General features: G+C 44.6%; 1 protein-coding gene and 1 pseudogene across 2 annotated transcripts in view; one reads left to right on the top strand and one right to left on the bottom strand.

Annotated features, from left to right (window-relative positions):
* Positions 1–18,892: 18,892 nt before the first annotated feature.
* On the top strand, positions 18,893–19,381 carry LOC104670188 (annotated as a pseudogene). The gene has a single exon (XR_749106.2). The product of XR_749106.2 is annotated as a 60S ribosomal protein L23-like (transcript).
* A 1,673-nt stretch (positions 19,382–21,054) lies between these two features.
* Positions 21,055–25,650, bottom strand: part of UCK2 (uridine-cytidine kinase 2) — an 86,147-nt gene continuing 81,551 nt past the window's right edge. Inside the window, exon 7 of the mRNA XM_030936186.1 lies at positions 21,055–25,018. Within this exon, the coding sequence (XP_030792046.1) occupies positions 24,879–25,018 (140 nt within the window). The 3' untranslated portion in view covers positions 21,055–24,878. The remainder of the gene's footprint in view (positions 25,019–25,650) is intronic.

Raw genomic sequence — 25,650 nt, 5'->3', positions numbered from 1 at the left:
AGAAACATGATTTAAAAAAATAAAAATAAAAAGACTAAATTGAGGCAGAGTACATTTTTTAAAATCAGTCTTGGCCAGGTGCGGTGGCTCACGCCTGTAATCCCAGCATTTTGGGATGCCGAGGTGGACAGATCACGAGGTCAGGAGACCGAGAGACCATCCTGGCTAACATGGTGAAATCTACCAAAAATAAAAAAAAAAATTAGCCCAGCTACTCAGGAGGCTGAGGCAGGAGAATGGCATGAACCCGGGAGGTGGAGCTTGCAGTGAACAGAGATCACACCACCACACTCCAGCCTGGGTGACAGAGCGAGACAGAAAGGAAAGAAAGAAAGAAAGGAAAGAAAGGAAAGAAAGAAAGGAAGGAAGGAAGGAAGGAAAGGAAGGAAGGAAGAGGAAGGAAGGAAGGAAGAGGAAAGGAAGAAGGAAGGAAGAAAAGAAAGAAGAAAGAAGAAAGAAGAAAGAAAGAAAGAAGAAGAAGAAAGAAAGAAAGAAAGAAAGAAAGAAAGAAAGAAAGAAAGAAAGAAAGAAAGAAAGAAAGAAAGAAAGAAAGAAAGAAAGAAATCAGTCTTATTAATAGAGCTAAATTGAAGAACATGGATTAGACTTGGGGCCAAGGGGGCTTCCTGGTATGTCTCTCCTGAATGCACATGTGAAAGCAGAAGGCATCACAGGCCTTCTGGCCCTGCAAAGCCCTAGCCTGTAGAGTGTAGCTGCAGCAATTGGAGAAAGAGGTCCAGCAGTAAGGCACAGTCTGTGTCCATGCAGGAATGAAAATAGTTCAGGGGTGCCCTGACAAAAATCTCAGTCCAGATCCAGGTAGCAACTCTACCTGCAAGTCAGAAAGTCAAACCCTGATGCAGGACAGCTGGGCCTCTGGGCATCACTCCTCCAAGCCCTGCCTGGTATAATGGAGTATACCATTTTTATCTCCAATATACATGTACAAGAGCTGTGGCTATTACTTGCTACAGAAGAGGGCACTAAGGCTCAAAGAGATGAAGCAACTTACCTAAGCCCATACACCCAATAAACTGCAGAGCTGGGATCTGAAGCCAATTAGTTGATTCCAGGCTCTCATCACTAGTCTAGGGAATACCAGGGCCTGGCTAAAAGACAAGTGACTTTGCTGCGGTTGGAGGCAGAGGTATGGGACAGCAACTATCTCAACCAAGGGGTCATGCTTATACTCTTCACTTCACCATCTCACTGCATTCACTTATCCACTCAGTAAACTTCTATCGAGCACTGCGCTGTGCTAGACCATCTTCTAGATCCTCAGGACGCAGTAGGAAACGACATAAGTCCCTGCTTACATTCTGGCAAGGAGACAAACCCAGAAGAACTATCCACAGAGGAAAGGCAAGTACACAGATAGAGACTAAAACAGATAAATTCAATGAAAAACGAAATCAGGGTTAAGGGATAGACCATTCAAGGATGGCTGCTGTGAGTGTCACATCCAGCAGAGACCCAGTACAGTGAGCAAGTGTGACTATCAGGGGAAGAACATTCCAGGCAGAGGGAACGGCCAATGCAAAGTTCCCAAGAAGGAAGCAATGCAGTCATCAAATACCAGCCAAGTCCTGTCAAGTAAGGCATTGCGACTAAAAAACAGCAAGAAGGAGAAGGGTAGGAGGTGAGGTCTTAGAGTTAGTAGGGAGTTATGGGGCATGGATAGTGGTGATACATAGTCTAGTTGATCACAAAAAACACTGGGTTTTATTCTTCAGTGTGTCAGAAACTGGGGGATTATCAAACCAGTGAGTAACTTGATTGAATTTACATTTTTTAAATATGGCTATGGCTGTTATGGGAATAACAGGCTACAAAGGGCAATAATGGAAACAGGGAGCCTAGTCCAGTTATGAAGCTATTACAGAATTTCATCTGGCACATAATGGTGGCTTGCACCAAAGGGTAAGCAGTGGAAATCTTGAGAGGTGGTTGGATTCTGGATGTATTGTGATGGCAGCAGGATAGTTACTGTCCCCAGAAAAAAAAAAAGAAAAAGAAAAAGGAAGCCCAGAGCCCAGAAGTAGGAAGGGAGGATGAATGCACCAGGTGTAGTGTATCCAGTTAACAAGACCTGAACCCACTCTGGAAGCAGCTCCCTGACCCTGGCCTGGGATCTCTACATTGGATGCACCAAACAACACCAAATGTCCAAGCCAGGACCTAGCCCCAGTCACGGATCCATCCCTGATTCCTCACCCTTCTCCTGTCAAGATGGCAGGCCAGATGCACCATCTAACACTTGCTGTGTATTTTTCAAATGATATTTTCCCAGTAGTGAAAATACAACATGGCACTTTAATGCAAGATGGTGGAACAAAGGAACAACTCTCGGGGGAGGCATCTCAAATCCTCCCATTCAGGGAACCACACACATATCCCACAGAGAAGCCGGTGATGCTGCATTTCAATCAATATCCCTGAGCAAGAGCTTGCCAGGTGCTTGCTGCAATACCAAGCTATATACTGCAGAGGGCTGTGCTCCTAGCCTGGTGGTAGAGAGGGGGATAAATTAAGGGTCCAGTAGATTGTTCACCAGGGGCTGCGGGGACACAGGATAAACAAAGGCTAAAGCAAAGGATAAACCCAGGGTGAGGAAAAGAGTCTTCAGTGTGTGCCCTGAATGCGATTTGGTGATGGGGGTCCAGGGAGAGAAGATCAGGTAGGGCAGCATGTGAGCAGAGACCTGGAGATGCGAAAAGGCATGGAAGCAGAGTAGACCCATACAGGGAGTAGTCTAGTGCATCCTGAGCAACAGAAACTACAGCAGACACAACTAGTTTTTACTGAGCAAGGTGCCAAGCCCTGCACTGAGAGCCTGTAAGCATTCGCTCACGTGTTCCTCACCACACTGTGAGGCAGGCATTGTCACAGCCCCATCATGTGGGATGAAGACACTGAGGCTCAGACAGCCTAAGTGACTGGTCCAAGATTATACAATTAGTAAGCAGTGAAACTTGGATTTTTAAAAAATAAATGTCTTTTATTGAAATATTTTACAGAAAAGATCACAAATCCTAAGTGTACAGCTCGAAAGAGTATCACAAAGAGAACACACCCAGTAACTACCACCCAGATCAAGAAACAGAATCTTACCATTCTGAAGCTCCTCTCATGCCCCTCCCCAACCCCTTCCCTTCCCTTCCCTTCTCCCCGCAGTAAGCACTATCCTGAGTTTTAACTCCATAGACTAGTTTTTGGAGTTTACCTTTGCATCCAGGTCTGTGGCCAGGATCTGTAGTACAGACAGTAATAGGTGGATGGCTGTCCGCAGTCTGATAGGGTCTGTGCAGGATTGCCAAGCTTGTTTTCCCCAGCTGCATCCCATTCTGTGCTGTTCTCCTTGAATCTCCTTGCAGGGGCTTGTGGGAGACAGGTGCTAGCTCTAAAGAGGACCTCTGGAAACAAGTGAGGGAGCCACCTGTGTCCAGTGTGGGAGAGTCCATTCCTGCGCTCAAGGAGCTGGCTATGCACTAGGCTGCAGTCAACGAGGTTTACTACATCCCATCTTTAGGAAAATATGATTTAATGACAAGAATGTCCTTTTGGAGAGAGCAAATCAATAGCTCTGGGCAGTATCTTTGAGCAGATTTAGCCATATTCTCAAAGTAAAGGGTTTCAATCTGTGAAAGGTGAAGAAAACTCTATAGTCATTACCAAAAAAAAAAAAAAATAGAAAGACTTCAGTTTGTCAACTGGATAATAAGACTCAAGACTCACTCCCACCCCTCTATCCCACTCCTGGCTCGTGTTCTGAAACAAAAGCAAAAAATAAGCATAAATTGTGCTGAGAAAATGATTAGCTTGGGCTCCTTTGAAGCCCTAAGTCACATAAGCCTCAGCCCATCTGCCGAATCTTCATACAGAATTCCATGGTCCCAGCCTTTACTGACCATTCTCCTCTCAGGAAGTCTTCTTTTTCCTCTGTCCCATCATTCAGGTCAAGATGGACTTCTAACTTTCTCAAGTGGCCTCCAGCAAGAGTCTGCTCTCCTCAGCAGACAGTCCTGACTGGAGTGCTGTAATGCTAACTGGAGATAGCTTAAAGGGTTGTCCCTCTCAGAGGCAGCATCCCTCCTCTCAAAAGTTACTCTGAGTTTAGGGAACAGCCAGCTTAAGGGAGACTTAGGCCAAGCCACAGAGACAGGTAAAATGAAAAGTGGATGCTTCCATAACATCTAAGTTGGGAAAGTGCCTTTAAAATGCAGATATCAGCTGGGCATGATGGCTCACACCTGTAATCCCAGCACTTTGGGAAGCTGAGGCAGGCGAATCACCTGAGGCCAAGAGTTTGAGACCAACCTGGCCAACATGGTGAAACCCCGTTTCTACTAAAAACACAAAAATTAGCTGGGCATGGTGGAGAGTGCCTGTTATCCCAGCTACTCAGGAGGCTGAGGCAGGAGAATTGCTTGAACCTGGGAGGTAGAGGTTGCAGTGAGCCAAGATCACACCACTGCACTCTAGCGTGGGCAACACAGTGAAACTCTATCTCAAAAACAATAATAATAAATAAAATGCAGATATGAATGACAAGGTCTCAAATGGGGATATTATAAGGAAACACAAACCCAGGCTAAGGGCCGAGGTGCTCACCTGCTTGTCAGGTGAACAGGGACTTCCATGGACTAGTTCAGTGGAGAGCCAAGTAACTGTAAAGATATCCAAGAGGGAGAGGGTTGGAGAACAGAACTCAGTCTTTGAGATAGCATGACATGGGGGAGGCAGCAGGGTGTAAGGGTATTGGGTTTACATTCTGCAGGCAGAAAAACACGGGTTCAAATTCCGGCTTCTCCATGTATTGCTGACGACGTAATTTACTTAACCTCTCCTAAAGCTCAATTCCCTTTATGGAAAGAGGGGTAATTCAATCTACCTCACAGGATTCAAATGAGGTTTAAAACAAAACAATGCATTTCAGTGACAGGCATACAGTAGAGGCTAACTAGATAAATGGCTGATGAATGAAATGAATGGGAGAAATTACAATTGCGCCCCCTGGTGAAGTTTTGAAGCCTAGCACATTGGAGAATGACAAGCACATGGGAGGTTAGTGTCATTACAGGATGTGTCAATATGTCATGGCCAACACTTACGCACACACACACACATACACACACAGAGTCTACCTCTGCCAGATTCTCCTTGCTGCTACAGCAGCAGAGGTGACCATGCATTAGTCCTTTCTCCTTATTCTCACACACACACGAATGCAACCAAGAGAAAAATCTCCACATCTAAGTGTGTCCAAAAGTCGCATCCAAGTTCTGTATTATCAAATGTCTATTAGCAAACTCAACAAAAATAAACAATGGAGAAAACACTCCCTATTCAATAAATGGTGCTGGGATGACTGGCTATTCATATGTAAAAGAATGGACCCCTACCTATCACCACATACAAAAAATAACTCAAGATAGATCAATGACTTAAATCTAAGACCTCCAGCTGTAAGAATCCTAGAAGAAAGCCTAGGAAATACCCTTCTCAATATTGGCCTTGGCAAAGAATTTATGACTAAGTCCTCAAAAGGAACTGCAACAAAAACAAAAATTGACAAGAGGGACCTAATTAAACTAAAGAGCTTCTGCACGGCAAGAGAAACCATCAAGGAAGTAAACAGACAGCCTACAGAATGGAACAAAATATTCCCAAACTATGCATCCGACAAAGGTCTAAGACCCAACATTTATATAAAACTTAAATCAACAAGCAAAAAGCAAATAACCTCATTAAAAGTGGACAGAGGACATGGACAAACACTTCTAAAAAGAAGACATACAAGCAGCCAACAAACATATGACAAAATGCTCAACACCACTAATCATCAGAGAAATGCAAATCAAAACCACAGTGAGATACTATCTCTCGTCTGTCAGAGTGACTTTTGTTAAAAAGTCAAAAAATAACAGATGCTAGTAAGGCTGTGGAGAAAAGGGAACACTTACATGCTGTTGGCATATTAGTCCAGCCACTGTAGAAAGCAGTTTGTAGACTTCTCAAAGAAGTTAGGCTGAACTACTATTTGACCCAGCAATCCCACTACTGAATATACGCCCAAAGGAAAATAAACCATTCTACCAAAAGGACACATGCACCCATGTGTTCACTGCAGTGCTATTTACAATAGCAAAAACATAGAATCAACCCAGGTGTCCATCAACAGTGGACTGGATAAAGAAAATGTGGTACATATGCACCATGGAATACTACACAGCCATAAAAAAGAGCAAAATCGGCCGGGTGCAGTGGATCACGCCTTAATCCCAGCACTTTGGGAGGCCAAGGCAGACGGATCATGAGGTCAGGAGATTGAGACCATCCTGGCTAACACGGTGAAACCCTGTCTCTACTAAAAATACCAAAAATTAACCTGGCGTGGTGGTGGGTGCCCATAGTCCCAGTTATTCAGGAGGCTGAGGCAGGAGAATGGTGTGAACCTGGGAGGAGGAGCTTGCAGTGAGCCGAGATGGCACCACTGTACTCCAGCCTGGGGGGCAGAGCAAGACTCTGTCTCAAAAAAAAAAAAAAAAAATTCATGTCCTTTGCATCAACATACATGCAGCTAGAGGGCATTATCCTAAGTGATACAGAAAACCAAATACCACATGTTCTCACTTATAAGTGGGAGCTAAACATTGCACATACATGGACATAAAAATGGCAACAACAGACACTGGGGAATATTAGAGGAGGGATGAAGGGAGGGGCACAGGGGCTGAAAAACTACACACTGGGTACTATGCTCTCTACCTGGGTGATGGATTCAGTCATACCCCAAACCTCAGCATCACCCAATATACCTTTGTAACAAACCTGCACATGTACCCCCAATTCCAAAATAAAAGCTGAGAAAGAAAAAAAAAATGCCTATCAGCAAACCAGATGGTACTGTTGGTGCTGTTGTTGACTGCATGATCAAACAAATTTCTAACATAAAATAGCAGAGAACAGGTCAAAACCCTCTCAGAGGAAATGCTCTTCTAAAATAGTCTCTCTTTGGTCCCCATTCCCACCCCAGCAGCCCCCTGACACACACACATACACACACACACACCAATGTGTGTGCATGGAAAGCTCACCTTAACTGAAGTTTTAAAAACACCAGTTTGATCAAATCAATAAAGACTTTTTAAAAATAGACTCTGAAAGAAAACGGCCGCGAGGATCTCACTGGGGTGTTCTTCGGTGCAGCAGGCGATAAGCACGGTGACTGACATTTCCAGCCTTTCCTCCTCCCCGCTCATCCCACGGATCACGAACAGGCGCTTTAAATCTCCCACCAGCTTGAGAAGGGGTCAGTCTCTTTTCCTCAGGCATGAGAAAGGATGGCAAAGTTCTCTCTACCATTCAGTTCCTTTATTGGTCCTGAAAAGTGACAGTGGCTTTTCTTCTTGGGAACTTATGTCAAGGGTTAGGGCAGCATCATGCCCCACCCATTCTTAATCTCCTCTTCCTCAGGGTCCCTGCCTGGGAAAGGAAAGTGCCCCTCTCCACAGGCTGGAGCATAACCCTCCCACAGGGCCACCCTTCTTGGATGCCAGGCTGACACCTCCCCAGACAGTGTCAGAGCACAGTGTTCAGCTCCACACTTTAATGACACTGCTGTTTCCTGGCTCTGAGATTTGTCCGAACCTGCCTGGTATATCTCGGCTTACTGTGAGTCTCTTCTTCTGGAAGAGTTTACATTCTGGTTAATTTGGTAAATGCCCATGGTGGACCCAAACTTCCTAAGCTCTGAGGGCAGTTTAGGGAAATTTATATTAACAATTATTTTAAAGCTTCATAAATATATGGCACTTATGAATTTTCAAAATTACTTTGATCTTCGTTACTTCACTTAAATCTGACACAATCCTATGAAGTAGAAAGGACTTGGTATTAACATCCCTAAATAAAGAGATTAAAGATTAGAGAGTGGTTAGTCCAGGGTCATGCAAATAGTCTACTGCAAAGCCTGGGTGGTCTCTAGCAGGCAACAGTAAAGCCATATACACATGAAACAGGTGTATGAAGAAGTGGGTGAGACTGAGACTGAGAGGGTGGATGGTGCAGGTCCTGTAAGCTTCCTTCTCACAGATTGACCAATCTGAGTTCTACAGGAGAGACACCCACAAGTCCTCCTTCTTGAGACCCCCCTAGGTCTAGGAGTTGGGATTGTACCTCTTCGTGCACATTCCATTCTGCCCTGTACAAGAGTTGTGTCTATATGTGAGGGGCCACTGGCCATTTATGAGGTCCTGGAAGGCAGGGGGGGTTTGGCACAGTACCTGGCACATGATAGGTGCTCTCTAGTGCGTTTGAACTGACTGTCCTCCAGCTGTTCTGAAGGTTAAAACAGGACTTTGCTGTGCTGTGGCTCATTCTCACCCTCTAGTGGCCAGTTTTAAGAATAACAGCCTACAGATGAACCTGAGTTTCCAAAGCCAATCAGGAGGCACTGCCATGCCTAGGCCACAGTCCACGTTCTGGTCAGGAAAAACTCAGTTATCAAAGGAACTGTTTAAAAATACATGTGTATTTCGGGCCGGGCGCGGTGGCTCATGCCTGTAATCCCAGGACTTTGGGAGGCCGAGGCGAATGGATCACGAGTTCAAGAGATCCAGACCATCCTGGCCTACATGGTGAAACCCCGTTTCTACTAAAAATACAAAAATTAGCTGGGCGTGGTTGCAAGTGCCTGTAATCCCAGCTGCTTGGGAGGCTGAGGCACGAGAATCGCTTGCACCCGGGAGGCGGAGGTTGCAGTGAGCCGAGATTGCACCACTGCACTCCAGCCTGGCGACAGAGCGAGACTCCATCTCAAAAAACAAAACAAAACAAAACAAAAAACATGTGCATCTCCACTAGCGAGGGGTCTGGCTCTAAAGCAAAAGTTAAATAAGGAAATCAGCCAACTGTTTATCAGGCACTGACTACGTGGCAAATACCCTGCCAGGACACGTGAGATACAGGAAAAACACATTTCACAGTTCCTGACCTTAAAGGAGCCCACAATTTAATGTGTAGTAACAACACTCCACCACCCAGGCATCCCAGCATGCTTCACATACATAGAACAATGGAAGTTTTAGAACTCCAAGGAACATTTGACACTGTGAACAAAGCAGAATTTCTCTGGAGGAGAAAGTTTGAAAAAACCAATGAGACACTTTTTTTTTCATCATCATGGTTCAGATAACCAGAAAACCTTCCTGCTACAAAATACCTAGAAGTTCTAGATAAAATACAAAAAATAATAATAATGAAGTCCTGCTTAATGCATAGGTGAGCGTAAAAGAAAATGACATTAGACAAGGGCCAAGAATAGCAATTTAAAATAAAAATCAACAAGCAGATTTGGACTATAATGAAATGGTTTTTCTAAAAGCTAAAAATATGGTCATTGAAATTAAAAACTTGGTAAGTTTTAAACAGCAAACTAAACATGGCTGAAGAGAGTAACTAAATTGGAAATGATCTAAGGAGCTTAGCTACAATGTAGCTTGAGATATAAAAAGATTAAAAAAAAGGCAGGGCACAGTGGTGCATACCAATAATCCCATCACTTTGGGAGGACAAGACAGGTAAATCACTTGAGTCCAGGAGTGCGAGACCAGCCTGGGCAACATAGTGAAATCCTACCTCTACAAAAAAATACAAAAATTAACTGGGCATGGTGGCTCACGCCTGTGGTCCCAGCTACTTAGGAGGCCGAGGTGGGAGGATCACTTGAGCGCAGGAGGTTGAGGCTGCAGCAAGCCGTGATCACTCTGCTGCATTTCGGCCTGGGCAATAGAGTGAGACCCTGTCTCAAACAAACAAACAAACAAAAAACAGATTAAAAATAAAATAAGAGAGTAAGAGACTTAGAGGAAAGAACAAAAGGTCCTATGTACATGGAACCACAGATCAAAAGATAGAAAATAGAGAGAAAGGTGAGAAGGCAACACTAGAAAAGATAATAGCTATAAAATTTCTAGAATAGATGAAACACATAGATCTTGCCTTCAGGAAGAACAAGTCCTAAGTAAGATAAATAAAAATAAATCCACATCTCAGCACATCATAAGAAACTGCAATACATCAAAGAGAAGTCTTTTTAAAAGACAGAAAACAGAAGACCAATCTATTCAAAATGTTGAGAGAAACAGCTAAATTATAACTCAAGAATGAGGGTAACATAAAGGTATTTTCCAACAAAGAGTGTCCCACTAATACTTCTGCCAAAGAATTACGGAAAAATGTGTGTTATGAAGAAAACTGAATCCATCACCAAGATTGACAATGCAAAATAACATAGTGAACAAAGTCATTAGTAATAATCTGGGAAAATCGAAATGAGCACTGACAGGATAAAACCGTAATCGTAACCAATGTCAGGAATATAAAAGCAAGGTGGAACTATAATACTTAACATCAATAACAGGTAAGATAGAGTGGTCAGAGTTTAAGCTTTCAAAGCTTTCATATTGTTTAGGAAGAGGAGAGAAATACTGATTAAATTCAGACTTTGTCAACTATACATGTCAATTTTAAAAGATGGCCACTAAAGTAAGAAAAATACATTGTGTAATTTTCAAACCTAAAAAGAGGATAAAAGTGAACATAAAAATCTCAACTTTTGGTTAAACATGGTAGGTTGAACCACTGTTTTCTCTCTGCTCTCTTCCAACACCACTCTAAAAACAGTGAATTTAGCAAGATCGCAGAATAAAAGACCAACATATAAAAATCAATTGTATTTTTATATACTTGCAACAAACAATCGTAAGTTGAACTTTTTAAAAAAACACTATTTACAATAGCATCATAAAATATAAACTATGTAGGGATACATCTGATAAAAGACAGATAAGACTTATACATTGAAAACAATAAAACATTGCTGACACTTTTAAAGACCAAAATAAATGGACAGATATATCTTGTTCATAAATCAAAAGACATAACACTGTTAAAATGTCAGCTGTCCCCAAATTGATCTATGGATTCGACACCATCCCAATTAAAGTCCCAGCATGTTTTGTGGAAATTGACAAGCTGATTCTTTAACATTTATATAGAATTGCAAAGAACTCAGAACAGCCAAAACGATTTTGACAAAGAATAAATTTGGAGAGCTGACACTACTAGATTTCAAGATTTATTATAAAGCTACAATAATTAAGGCAGTGTGGTATAGATGTCAAGACAGACAAAACAATGGAACAGAGTCTAGAAACAGACCCACATATATGGACAAATGACTTTTTCACAAAGGTGCAAAGGCAATTCAAAAGAGAAAGGACAGTCTTCAATTATGGTGCTAAAACACATGGATATCACATGTAAAAAATGAACTTCCATCTATTACCTCACACCATCTTAAAAAACTAACTTACCAGGCGCAGTGTTTCAGGCCAGTAATCCCAGCACTTCGGGAGGCTGAGGCAGAAGGATTGCTTTAGCTCAGGAGTTTGAGACCAGCCTAGACAACATAGTAAGACCTTGTATCAAAAAATCAAAACTTTAGCCAGGCATTGTGTTGCACTGCTGCAATCCCAGCTACTCAGGAGGCTGAGGCAGGAGAATCACTTGAACCCAGGAGGTCAAGGCTGTAGTGAGCCATAATTGCACCACTGTGCTCCAGCCTGGGTGACAGAATGAAAAAAAAAAAAAATTAACTCAAAATAAAAAAAAAAAAAAACCTCACCTAAAACTATAAAACTTTCAGAAGACAACACAAGAGAAAAATTTCTGTGGCTGGGAGTGGTGGCTCACACCTGTAATCCCAGCACTTTGGGAGGCAAAGGCAAGCAGATCACTTGAGGTCAGGAGTTCAAGACCAGCCTAGCCAACATAGTGAAACCCGTTTCTACTAAAAATACAAAGATTAGTAGTGGTGGTGGGTGCCTGTAATCCCAGGTACTCAAGAGGCTGAGGCAGCAGAATGGCTTGAACCTAGGAGGTGGAGGTTGCAGTAACCTGAGATCATGCCACTGCACTCTAGCCGGGGCAATAAAGTGAGATTCCGTCCAAACAAACAAATAAACAAACAAACAAAAAAAACCACTGGCTGGGTGTGGTGGTTCACGCTTGTAATCCCAGCACTTTGGAAGGCCCAGGTGAGCAGATCATGAGGTCAGGAGTTCGAGACCCACCTGACCAACATGGTGAAACCCCATCTCTACTAAAAATACAAAATTATTAGCCGGGTGTGGTGGCGTGCACCTGTAGTCCCAGCTACTCAGGAGGTTGAGGCAGAAGAATTGCTTGAACCTGGAAGGTGGAGGCTGCAGTGAGCCAAGATCACGCCACTGCACTCCAGCCTGGGCAACAGAGCGAGACTCCATCTCAGAAAAAAAAAAGTGACATTAAATTAAGCAAAGATTTATTAGCTATGGCACCAACCCAAAATTGGTAAGTCAGACTTCATCAAAATTTAAAGCAAGAGTTTTCTAAAAGACAGTGTCATTTAAGAAAAGAAAGACAAGCCACAGAATAAAAGAAAATATTTGCAAAGTATAAATTTGAAAATGACTTGTATCCAGAATACATAAAGAACTCTCAAAACTCAGTAAGGAAGGCCAGGTATGGTGGCTCATATCTGTAATCCCAGCACTTTGGGAGGCTGAGGCAGGAGGATCACTTGAGGCCAGGAGTTCAAAACCAGCCTGGGCAATATGGCAAGACCACATCTCTCTTAACGAAAAAAAAAAAAAAAAAAAACTCAATAAGAAAACAAACAACCCTCCTCCAAAAAATGAGAGAAACTTTGATACACACAACATGGATGAATCACAAAATTGTGCTGAGTAAAAAGCCAAACAAAAAGGAGTACATACTATATGATTCCACTTATATAAAATTCTATAAAACACAAAGTAATCTCTAGTGAGAAGAAGGCAGTTCAGTGGTTCCCTGGAGTAGGAGGGTGGATTACGAAGGAGCATGAGGAAACTTTAGGAGGCGATGGATATGTTCATTATCTTGATTATGGTGATGGTTTCACAGGTCAAATTTATCAAATTATACACTTTAAATATGTGTAGTTTATTTTATGCCCTTTATACCTCAATAAAGCTGTTTTTTAAAACAATAAATGTAAAAATAATAAAATAAAATTATATTAACAGATGTCATTGGCTGAGTGCTTGTCATGCTTGACTGTTTCTTTTTGCTTATATTATCTTTGCACATTTCATATTTTATTCAGGGTAGGAATGCAGTCAACTAAAAGGATCACATTTCCCAACCTCCCTAGGAGGTAGGTGTAGACCTAGACTAAGTTCCGGCCAAAGAGATATAAGCAGAAGTGTCATGTGGTGTTTCTGGAAAGTCTTCCTTAACAGGAATAAGACATGCCCTTCATCTCTTCTTCCTTCTGTATAGAATGAAGATCTGCTGACTGTGACTCCAGCAGCCTTTTCAGACCAAAAAGTGACTTTGAAAACATCAACCAAGCGCTGATGATAGGAACAGGAACCTGAGTCCCTTACGATATGATGAAACCGCCGTATTAGCTCGGACTTCCAAACCCTAGACTTCCGTGAGTAAAGTCAACTTCTACCTTGCCTAAGCCAGTTGTTTTGGTTCTTTTGTTTTTCTATTATGTGCCATTGAACCTAATCCTCACTGAAAGAGCCTCCCTCAGTGATGCTCAGTATGGTGGGGCTACTTCTCTGACACTGGGGCGCTTAGGTTTTATGACAAGCTGACGCCTTGAGTGAACATTGTCTTTGTGCTTCCTGCTAGCTCGCAGACATTGCCCCAAGCCTAGCTGACACAGGCTTTGATTCCCTGAATCCACTTTGCTGATCGCATCTGCTCTAATCTGCTTTCTGGCTTTGTGTGGACATCTTATTTTCCTTACAAATATATTGGTCGAGGCTGAACTCAATCAATTCTTAGTACCACTTTGGCCCAGTTGCACTTTGTACTGAAAATGAGTAACACAGTATATGTTTGTGTTATTTTTTTTTTTTTTTTTTTTTTTTTTGCCTCCAATGCATGTTATACCGATTATTTCACATGGTCTTCTAAACCACTAAATTGAGGAGGGCAGAGGTGACGCTCTCATTTCTCAGATGAAGAGGACTGACAGAAGCGAGCAATCTACAAACGTCCCCAGGAAAGAGTGGGGCATTGAGAGTAGAGCGAGGACCCCGACTCTGCGCCTGTCCTGGCTGCAGAACAGCTCTCCCTCAGTCACTCACTCCTTTATTCCCATTTGTCTTTCAAATGCTTGCCAAGCACCTCCTCTGCAGCAGGAACCTGCCATCCCACGTGTTGGGAACACTAAGAGGAGCCAGACATGCTCCAGGCTCTCGAGGAGCCGCCAGTGCAGAAGAGGCCACTCGCCATACACACCCACAGTGCCATGGACAAGCGAGCTGTCAGGGTGGCATCTCAGGATAGATGATGGAAGTGCAAGGAAAAGGACAATTCCCTGGCATCTTCCCTTATCTGCTTTTAGGTAAGAACTAGAGCATTCTGCCATTTCCTCCTCTTTTCCTTTGATTACCAGTCATTTCCACCTTCCATTAATTCCAATCATCTCTTGACCTCTGTGGAATAAATGGACTTTAATGTGTTCCCATTTTTCAATATCATTGCAAATATTTTGCCAGTTTATCACATTTCTTTTTGACAACTTACTGTTTACTTCTCTCCACCCTGGATTTCTTTGAGAAAGATTCACTTTCTCTTCACCCATTCCTTAACCAGCATTCACTCTTCCTGCTATGAGGTGACCCCATCTCCCATTACTATATCCCCTGAAGCCTTCATGTTCCAGGCTTTCCTCTCCTCAGCTCTGGTTAGCTGTCTTTGTGGCATCTTTCATCACTGGGCTTTCAGAGGCGGAACCCCCAAAGCCTGAGCTTCTCCTGAAAGACTCAGGCCTTCCATCAGACTCAGGGCTAGAAAAATATAACCTTTACCAAAAGGCAGCGTGATGGTAGAACATCCACTAGACCAGGGCCTAACCAAAGCCTTGCTCTCTAGCTAACCATGACCTTGGACAAATCACCTTCTTTCTCTGAACCCCAATTTCCCCTTAGGTAAAAAAAATAGGACTCAACTGCAGCCTTGCCCAGCCCTGACATGATATCATTCTAACTATATAAACCAGTGCTGCCCAATGACATGGCCACTAGCCATGTGGCCATTGAGCCCCTTGATATGTGGTTAGTCCAGATTGAGATGCGCCGTGAATGCAAAATAGACACACCAAAGACTCTGTACCAAAAAAAGCATGTAAAAATCTCATGAATAATTTTACATTAATTACATATTAAAATATTTTAGATAGTTTATATAAATAAAATATAACGCAAAAATAAATTTCACCTGTTTTGAGTTTTTTGTTTTGTTTTTGTGTGTGTGACAGGGTCTCACTCTGTCACCCAGGCAGGAGTGCAGTGGTGTGATCATAGCTCCCTCAGTCTCAAACTCTTGGACTCAAGTGATCGTCCCACAGCAGCCAGCCAAGTAGGACTATAGATGCGCACCACGATGCCAGGAGTCTTACTATGTTGCCCAAACTGGTCTCAAACTCCTGGCCTCAAACCATCCTCCCACCTTGGCCTCCCAAAGCACTGATTACAGGCATGAGCCACTGCACCCAGTCCTGTTTTTTACTCTTTTAAATGTGATTCCAAGAATGTTTTAAATGTGGGATGCTCATTTCGTTTCTACAGGCCAGAGCCAGTACAATTATCTCACAAGAAGCCCAGCACCACTGACTGAGGCTTAGCTCATTCCACACGCAGGGTAAAGAGGAAAACCTTTGGTCTGCCTTAGTCTCCAGGTGACCAGGATGATTTGGATCTGGACAGGGGTTCGTAATCTGAGGCTAAAGCACTGAGCAGAATTCAGGTAATCCATGAACTTGAAAAATGACATCTATCTTTTCACTAGTCTCTAACTGAAATTTAGCATGCCCTTCCATTATGAAGGCAATTTGTAGGCATCATAGAAATATTGACTGTATTAGTTTGTCAGCCACAGAAATCAGTTACTTTCACAACACATTATTGTTACAGAAATGCAAAATATCACTCAGGTGCATCACTACCACACAATTTTGGTAGATATTAGACCTGCTGCTGGATCTCGTTATTTGATGTGTGAATAAAGCAACACGTATCTTACTATATCCCAGATTTGTCTTTATGTTTTGGTAACCGCATTGCAATTTATTTCCTTTGATATTTGTGGGGTGTTATTTCATGTATGTAAAAACATTCGGAGAAGGGGTCCTTCTGTAGCCTGCTAGAGGGGTTCATGGCGCTCCCCTACAAAATGTATGTATATAAACCCCAACTGACAAAGATGGGGTATTTTCATCAGCCAGGGTACCGGAACATCCTGAGTAGAGGTGGACACTGGGCCTAAAGGGATTCCAGGTATGATGTAGACTGTCCTGCTAAAGATGCCAAGTGTCCCTCAGCTTGTCTGACCCCCAGGCAGCCCCTTTGGCTGAAGAATCAGAGAACACAATATCAGACCCTTTCGCTTTGATGCCAGGACTTTTTGACTTTCACTATTTTGAAGAAATGGTGAAACACACACCATTAAATTGTAGGATCCCTTTAAAATTACTAAACAATATGTGCAACAGATATCCTTCCTTACGCCATCCTCAAACCCAACTTCCCTATCACGGCCTCACCCCAAAGTGGGCATCGGGATGGCAAAAGGCCTAGAAATGGGTGCGTCTCAGCCTGCGAGGCACAGAGCTCCAGGGATAGGCTAAGCTCTAAAACCCATTTGATGTCTGATCAAAATATCCTACTTTGGTTTTACTAAAACCTTCTCTACAACAGCTGAGTTTAGCCTAGGGGCAGGGCTCTAGCAGTGGCTGCTGAGAAGTCTAGTTTAGGTATTCTTTCCCAAGCCAACTCTGTCCTAATCCAATCCACTGCAGACCTACAGCCCAACGATGGGATCTTGACCCAGTCACTTTGCTTCTGGGTCTATTTCATCATCTGTGAAATGAGAAGCCTGGGTTTAAATGGTTTCCAAGCTCAAGGGAGAGGCTAAGGGGAGGCTCCAGACCCCCCTTGCCAGTTTCAACCACACAGCTTTGCTTTCCTCTAATTTCCACATTGAAACTTCAGGTAAGACTTCCTGAAGGGATCCACAGCCAAAACATGTTTGAAGGCCACTGGGCTCGCTAATTTGTAAAAGCACCCCAGCTCTAGCAGACATCCTAAGGAACACTCCCAGGAAAATTCCAGCCCAGAGCCTCCTGGGGTCTGACAACCTTAGAGAACGGTGCTGACTTTGAATGGGCTTGGGGGCAGCCTCGAAACCCTCTTTCCAGTCTCCATGCAGGCAGGGGAGGTCCTTAAGCAACACATAGGACATTTCTGGGAGAAATGGGATCCCCAACACAACGAACACCACAGATTTTAATGGTCTATATGGTTAAATACACAAGGCCCCTAGTTTCCAACCCTGCCTGTCTGTCCGATTCACCTGTCCAGTTTGTTATAAAAGATTCCCTCCCCAACATGGCGAAACCCCATCTCTACAAAAATAAAAAAATAGTTGGGCATGGTGGTGCACACCTGCAGTCACAGCTACTCAGGAGGTTGAGGTGGGAGGATCACTTGAGACCAGGAATCTGAGGTTGCAATGAGCCATGACCATGCCACTGCACTCCAGCCTGGGCAAGAGTGAGACCCTGTCTAAAAAAAAGATTCCCTCCCTAGAATTCTCAGGAATGGATCCCACTCAAGTTTTTAAACAAGCTCACCCACTGATTACGATGGCCATCTTGTGGAACCACTGCAACAGATGGTAGCAATAGAGAATTAAGGGGGTCAGCTTCCATCTCCCCTAGTGAAGACTTTAAGATTTTCCAAAAGCCAGGTGCCGTGGTGCATGCCTATAGTCCCAACTACTTAGGAGGCTGAGGCAGGAAGATCCATCCCTTGAGCCCAGAAGTTCAAGACCCACCTGGGGAACAGCATAGACCTGCCCCATCTCTTAAAAAAAAATTTTTTTTCCAGAAAAAAAAAAAAAAAGAAGACTTCTAGGGACACTCCAACAACTCTCTTACAAACCATGATAGCCAAGCATATGCCAAGTTCAGCAACCCAAAACAACCTTCCTGTTGCAATCTGAATCCCACCATTAGATGGCAGGCACACACCACACAACCTGACTATACAGCTTGTCCTACTTCCCAGCAGTTGTTTTGGGTTTAAATCAAGTTTCCTTCTCAGTAAAACTGGAGCATGACCACATTCCTTATATATTTCGCAGGACTGTTTTAAGGATAAAATGAAAGTGTAACGAGAGCTGGATAAGTTGAATGTGAACATTACAATGCAAGCTGGAAATTTCAGAAACAGAAGAGAAAGTATATGCCATTATAAAGAGAAATCTTGAGAACATCCACAACTACAATTATCTTGGGTGAAAAACTCCTGGGCTTTTCAGCATAGAATTCCACCATCACATGTGAGCAATTTAGGCAGAGGCCATGGTGGCTTTCCCTGGACCAGAACAGTCAGAATTCAGTGAGCACTGCATTAAACCCTGCACCATTTTCATTCTAGGCACCATGTCATAGGCACCACTGGATCTAGTCTAAACACACCCTCAGTAAGAAAAGGCAATGCTAAGCATGGATATGACTGTATGAAAAGGGAGTATGTATAAGGCACAACTTCATATTCTCCTGCCCCTCACCACCATTCATTTAATTGAGAATATAAATCTTGGGTTTAGTCCTAACTCAAATTTTTTACTATTTTGTTATTTTAGTTCATGAAAAAATTATAAGCATATGTATGTGTGTGTGTATAAATATACATGCAAACACACACACCCACACAAAATCCAAAATCTCTCAAGTAGCTTTACTTCATTCTGGGTTTAGAAAGTGATTTGATTCCTTTTTTCCTCTTTCCGGCATTCAAGATGTCAAAGCGAGGATGTGGTGGGTCCTCTGGTGCGAAATTCCGGATTTCCTTGGGTCTTCCGGTAGGAGCTGTGATCAATTGTGCTGACAACACAGGAGCCAAAAACCTGTATATCATCTCCGTGAAGGGGATCAAGGGACGGCTGAACAGACTTCCCGCTACTGGTGTGGGTGACATGGTGATGGCCACAGTCAAGAAAGGCAAACCAGAGCTCAGAAAAAAAGGTACATCCAGCAGTGGTCATTCGACAACGAATGTCATACCGTAGAAAAGATGGCGTGTTTCTTTATTTTGAAGATAATGCAGGGGTCATAGTGAACAATAAATGCGAGATGAAAGGTTCTGCCATTACAGGACCAGTAGCAAGGGAGTGTGCAGACTTGTGGTCCCGGATTGTATCCAATGCTGGCAGCATTGCATGATTCTCCAGTATATTTGTAAAAATAAAAATTTTAAACCCATTAAAAAAAAAAAAGTGATCTGATTACGGTCTGCTTTAAAATAGAAATCTAAACATCCCCCCCAGCACCAAATAACAGAACTCCATCTCTGGTTCCATCCTCTCAAAGCACTTTCCCATATCTCAAGTCTCCTCCACCCCTTATTTAAAATCTTTCAGCAGGTCCTAACAGGTTTCTTTTAATCTGCCCCAATTAAGGGTCTGATTAAAGCAGCACTAGTCAAACAGGCATCTCCTCCTAGCTGTGGAGCTGAAGGATGGATGGCTCAGAGGATGTTGTGTCACAAGGGTAGGGAGACAAAACTAAAAAATCGACTCCGGGACATTACTGGCCTGCACCACGGTCCCCTCCAACTACAACAAAGGTGCAGAAACACACAGTGAAAACCAAGTGGCATCCCAAGCAACGCATCAAAATCCAGAGGTGGTCAGCTTGGGATAGGCGAGACTGCGAGCAGTGCAGAGGGAAACTGAACCACAGCTAAGCACCGATTTGCATGACCACTGCCTGTGTGACACCAGGCAAGCCACTTACTGTGACTCACAACATCTTCACCTGCCAGAAGTTGACAATGCTTACATTAGCTCTTGCAGGAGCACCTGAGTGTTGCTTAAAATAGCCACCTTCTGAGGACAGATCCTGTTAAAAAGCTGCTAAATTCACAGATGGGGTTGCACCTGTCAGAGTGGAACTAGTGGCTAGAAAGAAAACGGCTCTGCCCATCAGTGACAGTCATTGGGTGCCTGGCAGGCAGTGGTGGAAGAGATGAATGAGAAGCTACGAAAGGTGGCAATTAATAGTGGATAGGGCGTGACAAAGAGCATAAAAGCCATTCCCCCCCCCCACTTTTTTTTTTTTTTTGAGACAATCTTTCTCTGTTGCATTAGTGTGCAGAGGTGCGATCTCGGCTTACTGCAATTTCTGCCTCCTGAGTTCAAGTGATTTTCGTGCTTCAGCCTCCCGAGTAGCTAGGATAACAGGCATGCACCACCACACCTAGCTAATTTTTTAGTAGAGATGGGGTTTCACCCTCTTGCCCAGGCTAGTCTCGAACTCCTGGCCTCAAGCAGTCCTCCTGCCCTGGCCTCTCAAAGTGCTGGGATAACAGGCATGAGCCACCGTACCCTGACAAAAGCCAATCATTTTTCTATTTTTGGTGGGTGGCCTAGGTCTTTAAAAAACAGGGATGAACATACATATACATCCATTCACAGCGTGTGGGCAACATGCAACTGTTTTGTTGTTATAATGTAAACTTTCCTCATCTTCCACCCACCTCCCTCAAAAAAGTTTACTTTATTTAAAAGGGTTTGTTTGGGCAAGGAAGGGGCTGGGTCACCAGCCTAAGGAAGGCAATGGGGCAGAGGCCAGGTAAACTGGATGGCATCAGGGGAACACAGCGCCAGAATGTCCTAAGAACCAAAGGCTCCCAGAAACCCTGGCCCGGGCTTCCCACTTGATAAGAACTGCAAGTCCACTACCTGAACTGGTATCTGAGACCAGGTGAGGCCTGGGGTCTGCCCCACATACACCCCAGGATCATGAGGCTTCATGACAGCAGGCCCAGTGACATCTACACCACATATGCACAGCATGGCCCCTCTGGAGCCACTCGGGCTTCACAGCCAGGATTCGGTCGCTGCTCTGGGCCAAGCATCACACAGAAGGCGAGAGCCGGATCCTTTTTGTCTGTCTTTATTTACAGCAAAGTACATAGTATGTGGTCACTTTGTAACCACTAACAATAAAGGTAGGGTGGTAAAAAGAAAAGGGAGAGGAGCAAGCATCTTAAAAGGGGGGAAAAAAAAGCCTAAGTCTGTATTTAGCTACTCACCCTGCTCCTGAGGCAGGACTGGGTAGGCTCTCCCTGCCTCTAAGACCATAGTCAAGCTGACCTGGAATGCCAGTCCCAGTATGAGGAGGGCAGAAGAACGTCCAGAGACAAAAGATGAAAGCGGACTGAGCTCTGGATGCATCCACTTATGCCTTTGCCAGACAGTTCCCTTCCTTGTTTTGTTTGAATGCTTCCCCCACCCCACCCTGAGCAAAGTGTAAAGGGCAACGGTGGCACAGAAGTACAGGCGGTCCCTTCCAGAAGCAGTCCTGAACTCCATAACCCACCTACCTAGCTGCTCCTCAGCCTGCCCAGTTCTTGGCCCTGGAATCTTTAACAGGCACATAGGAGATTCCAGGGCAGAGGAAAGTATTTCTCTGCAAGAGGCTACTTCCCTCCAACAGCCATGGGGGCCAGTGCAGGTCAAGGTTGCTAAATCAAGGAAAATGCACGAGAGCAGCAAGAGAGATCATATACAAACCAACCAGGCTTCCGGCCCTCCTGCTGCCCGACTGCTCCGAGGTATACACAAGCCTCCGGCCCGACCCAGCAGCCTAATGAAATGCTGGCAACCCACCCTGGGCGTGCCCACAAGTATCCAGCTCCAAGCCCAAGTGAGGCGGGGAGTCAACTTCCCCATGACTGCCAAGTGGCCAAGACCAGAAGCAGGGACGATTAGGCTAGTTCTGCGGCAAGGTGAACTAGAGACCCTGTCTCTGCCCTCCTCCCCGGCCTGTCGCACAGACATCCTGTTGTTTAACCCACTGCCTTTGCAAGGACCTGCTCTGTCCGCTCCAAATCAAAGGACACTTGCATCCTTCTTACATAGACTCCCATCTCTCTGCTCATAGTGGTCCCAGGCTGCCCGAGAATAAGAAACTTGGGTCAGTAGACGGCTCATTAGTGTGAAGGAGTGTGAGGCCAGGCCTTCCCGTGACATAATGCTTCTGGGCTTGTTTCCTAAACACTTGGTCCACACACAATACCTGGGCAGGAAGAGAGAACCGAGCACCACTGGATGGCTCTGGAGCCAGGGGACTTGCATGCACATACAACCCACATCACCCTACTCTGCTCATCTGTGCCTCCACCCTGAACAGCAAAGAGTACCTAGATGGCAAATGTCATGGTTTCTGGTCTAGTAATTCTACTCCTAACTCTCCATGGAATCAGAGACCCAGAGGCTCTTAAAAAACTAAGACCATTGTTTGTTCCACAGAAAGCTCAAGTTCAGATACAGAGTTGGCTAAATGCTGGGCTGCCACAGAGGGCTAGAGCCTTCCACCCCTTCCTTGTTCCAGACATGGTGTGTCACAGACCCCAGCAGACACTGTTCTGTGTCCCCAGCCAAGCCACCAAGAATTGGTGATCATGTGACAAGGGGCAGGGCAGCCCTTATAGCTGTTTCCAAGCTAGGAATGGCCTACTCAGAGATACTGGAAACTTGGTCCCAACACCACAGGTAGATGAGGAAGCAGCTAGGTAAAGGCTCAGAGATGAGACGAGTCCATCTTCCAAGGCAGTGGGATAAACAGCCAAGGCACTAAATGGTTTGGCACCTGGGAGCTTCAAGTAAAGTTGAGCGTGCTGCCCACTGAAAGACCAAGGCTCTCCCAGACAGGGGTGGGCTTCACCTGAGCACGGCCCAGTGCCGCCAAGGCCAGGGGCCCTGTGTCCTCAGGGTGCTAACCCAGGCCTGCATTCCCTGCTTCATCTCAGAACTGATCAAGCCATGACTACAAGGATAATAATGATTGATCCTCAACACACACTCCAGAACTCAGCCATCCTGGTGAGCACTGGCTTTCAAAGGAGGCATCTTAGGAGCCTTCCCTTGCTCCAAGTAGGTGGCTGCTGTGACTGGGAGCTCCTTTCAGAGCCTGCATGGTCTCCTGAAAGTCTCCGGGTGGCAAGCTCTGTTGGGGACTAGGTTTGACTCTTCTAAAATAGCAAAACAGATTTAGAGTCAAACTGAACCCAGAGAAGGGGAATCAGGCTGGATGGTGCTGAGTCTGAGGGGAAAATTTGGTGTGACCAGGTAGTAACGGAGACTGATTTACCTGAATGGCTCGCAGAGGCTCTGAGAGCAATGTAGAGAGAAGGTTCTCCAAAATGTTTCTGGCAATGGCAGCCACAGTGGGAGAGCTAACGGCACAGTCCACCAAGCACTAGGGTGGTCAACAATGAAATGAAAATCTCTGGCTCTTCTGTGGTCAGAAACTGAGGCTCGGGACTCTATAATCAGACCTCCTTCAGGCTCACTTGGGCTCCCCTCCACCCAGAATGTCAGGAATCTGTACTTCCAGAGAAAACACTGCCACCAAGCAGCAGCTCTCAGGAAAGCTAGAAATCTTCACCCCAAATATTTCAACCTCAGACTCCAACTTAGGTACCTATGATTTAAATACTCCCCTTTTAAATACTTCTTAAAAACTGCTTTTCTGAGCCCCTTTTATGCTCTGCAGCTGCCATATCCACTAGGTGGTATTGCAAATAAGTAAATCATCCTGGCCATGATGCTGCTAGCGAGAATCCCTGACCAAAGTTACTCTCCTCATCTCACTGCAAACCTCCAGGAAACAGAAACTACTACCCTTCCATGGACAGAGCTCCCCTGCCAGCTCGTGAGGTGCTGCTGCCGGCGTCAGTTACCGAAGCCCTCACCCACGCCCAGCCTGCAATGGGGCACTCTATATTCCACAATACAGGAAAAAGCCCAAGGAGTCAGATCAGTTACGTCCCTGGGAAGCAGAAAGAACCAGTGATTCTTCAGATATGACAGCAGGCACAGTTCTGCCCTCTCCTTCCCATCTTCTACCAGGAAGCGATCCCATAAAATCTCTTCCAGGGAAGGAAAGAGGCAGCTCTGGCTTCTTGGAGAGACGGAGAAGCAGGAGGGTGAGGAAGGAGTCACCAAGCTATCCAAGCAGCCAGAGGCGAGAGGGTGGGAGCAGGGCAGAAAGAAAGTGCAGAAGACTTGTTCTCCTCAGTGGGCCTCTTCCCTGAGTTTGATTTTTGAGTTGAGGTTTTACCTAATTTCAACTCAAAAAAAAAAAAAAAAAAAAAGAAAAAAGACAAGAATATCTCTCATTGACATATCGCTAAGCTCCAGCTCCAAGAGTGGTATGTGACAGAGGAGGCAATCAAGGTTTTCCAACCCCATTCCCATCGAGTTCCACGGGGGCACTCAAGAGCAATGGGACTTTAGCCACCCTCCCCGTCTCTCACAGATGCCCGAGCCTCCCTGCCCTGGGACACAACAGGCAATTTCCCCTTGGTGAAATTCCAGCTCCAGTCCTAAAAGACTCAAGTACAGACCCTCCTGCAAAATACTTATGGCAAACAGCTTTACAGTATTTGTACATTTACACAAAAATAGATCCTTTTATATATATATGTATTTATAACTGGTTACACGTTGGATTCATAATTAGGCATCACCAGTAGTAGTTGGCACAGTTTTGTTATTTAAGCTCAGGGTCAAGTTCCGTTTCATTTTGTCGTTCCAAAGTACAAAAAGAAAAAAAAAAAAAAATCAAAGGCATTTCATCTCCATGGTGTTTTCTTAAATACAGTAATGTCATAGGAAACAGTATGTACAGATGAGCAATGCCTCCTGACCCCTCCTCTGTCTCTTGGAGATAGGGGCTGGGGTCCGATGGAGACGGGTCAATGCGGCCTGCTGCTGGACTCCGATGCCTGCCTCTTGCGTGAAGGGGTGTAGCCGTTGAGACAGCCATTGGTCTGCCGTTTGGAGGGCCCTCCATTCAGGATGTCCTGGATGTGCTGCACGATGAGGTTGATGGCCACTGTGGGGCAGAGACCAGCAGAGCGTTATGGGTGCAAGCACGGGTGCAGGGGTGAGTATGGCAGTCTGTCTGGGGAAAGGGCACGCAGGAACCACAGCTGAAAGACTTCCAGGGAAGTGGCTCTGCCACTTGCAGGCAAGTCATCCAACTTTCCAGTGGCTCTGCCTGGACTAATATGATCCCTCTCCTTTGCAGGAGGGCTAAGACAGACAATGCTTAGCACAGAGTAAGCCCTTAATGAATGGGTATCTTATCAGGAGATGATCAGTCACCACTGGATGAAGCACTTGGGCCAAATTCTGCAGACGTGCTAACCAGCCATGGTTCTGCCACATCTATTAGCTATGAGACCCTTCTACCAGGAAACCTTCCAGTTTTCCATCCTAAGACAGAGCATCCCGATGGAAGGCCCTCTGTCCCTCCAAACCACATAACAGAGAAAGCTATCTTTTCTTAGCATTAGAAATAAATTATATACCTCAACCAAGAGGTCAATCTAACATCACCAAAAATGGAATACACATCAAATGCTCTCTGATGTGATAAACAAAGAGGACCACGCCATCTCTCTCCGGGGACAATTCCTTCAGATTACATAAGCTCATGAATCCAATCATAAGAAAGCAAAAGAC

The sequence above is a fragment of the Rhinopithecus roxellana genome, chromosome 8, assembly GCF_007565055.1.
Source record: "Rhinopithecus roxellana isolate Shanxi Qingling chromosome 8, ASM756505v1, whole genome shotgun sequence".
NCBI lineage: Eukaryota > Metazoa > Chordata > Mammalia > Primates > Cercopithecidae > Rhinopithecus > Rhinopithecus roxellana.
This window is presented reverse-complemented; position numbering and strand designations above follow the sequence as displayed.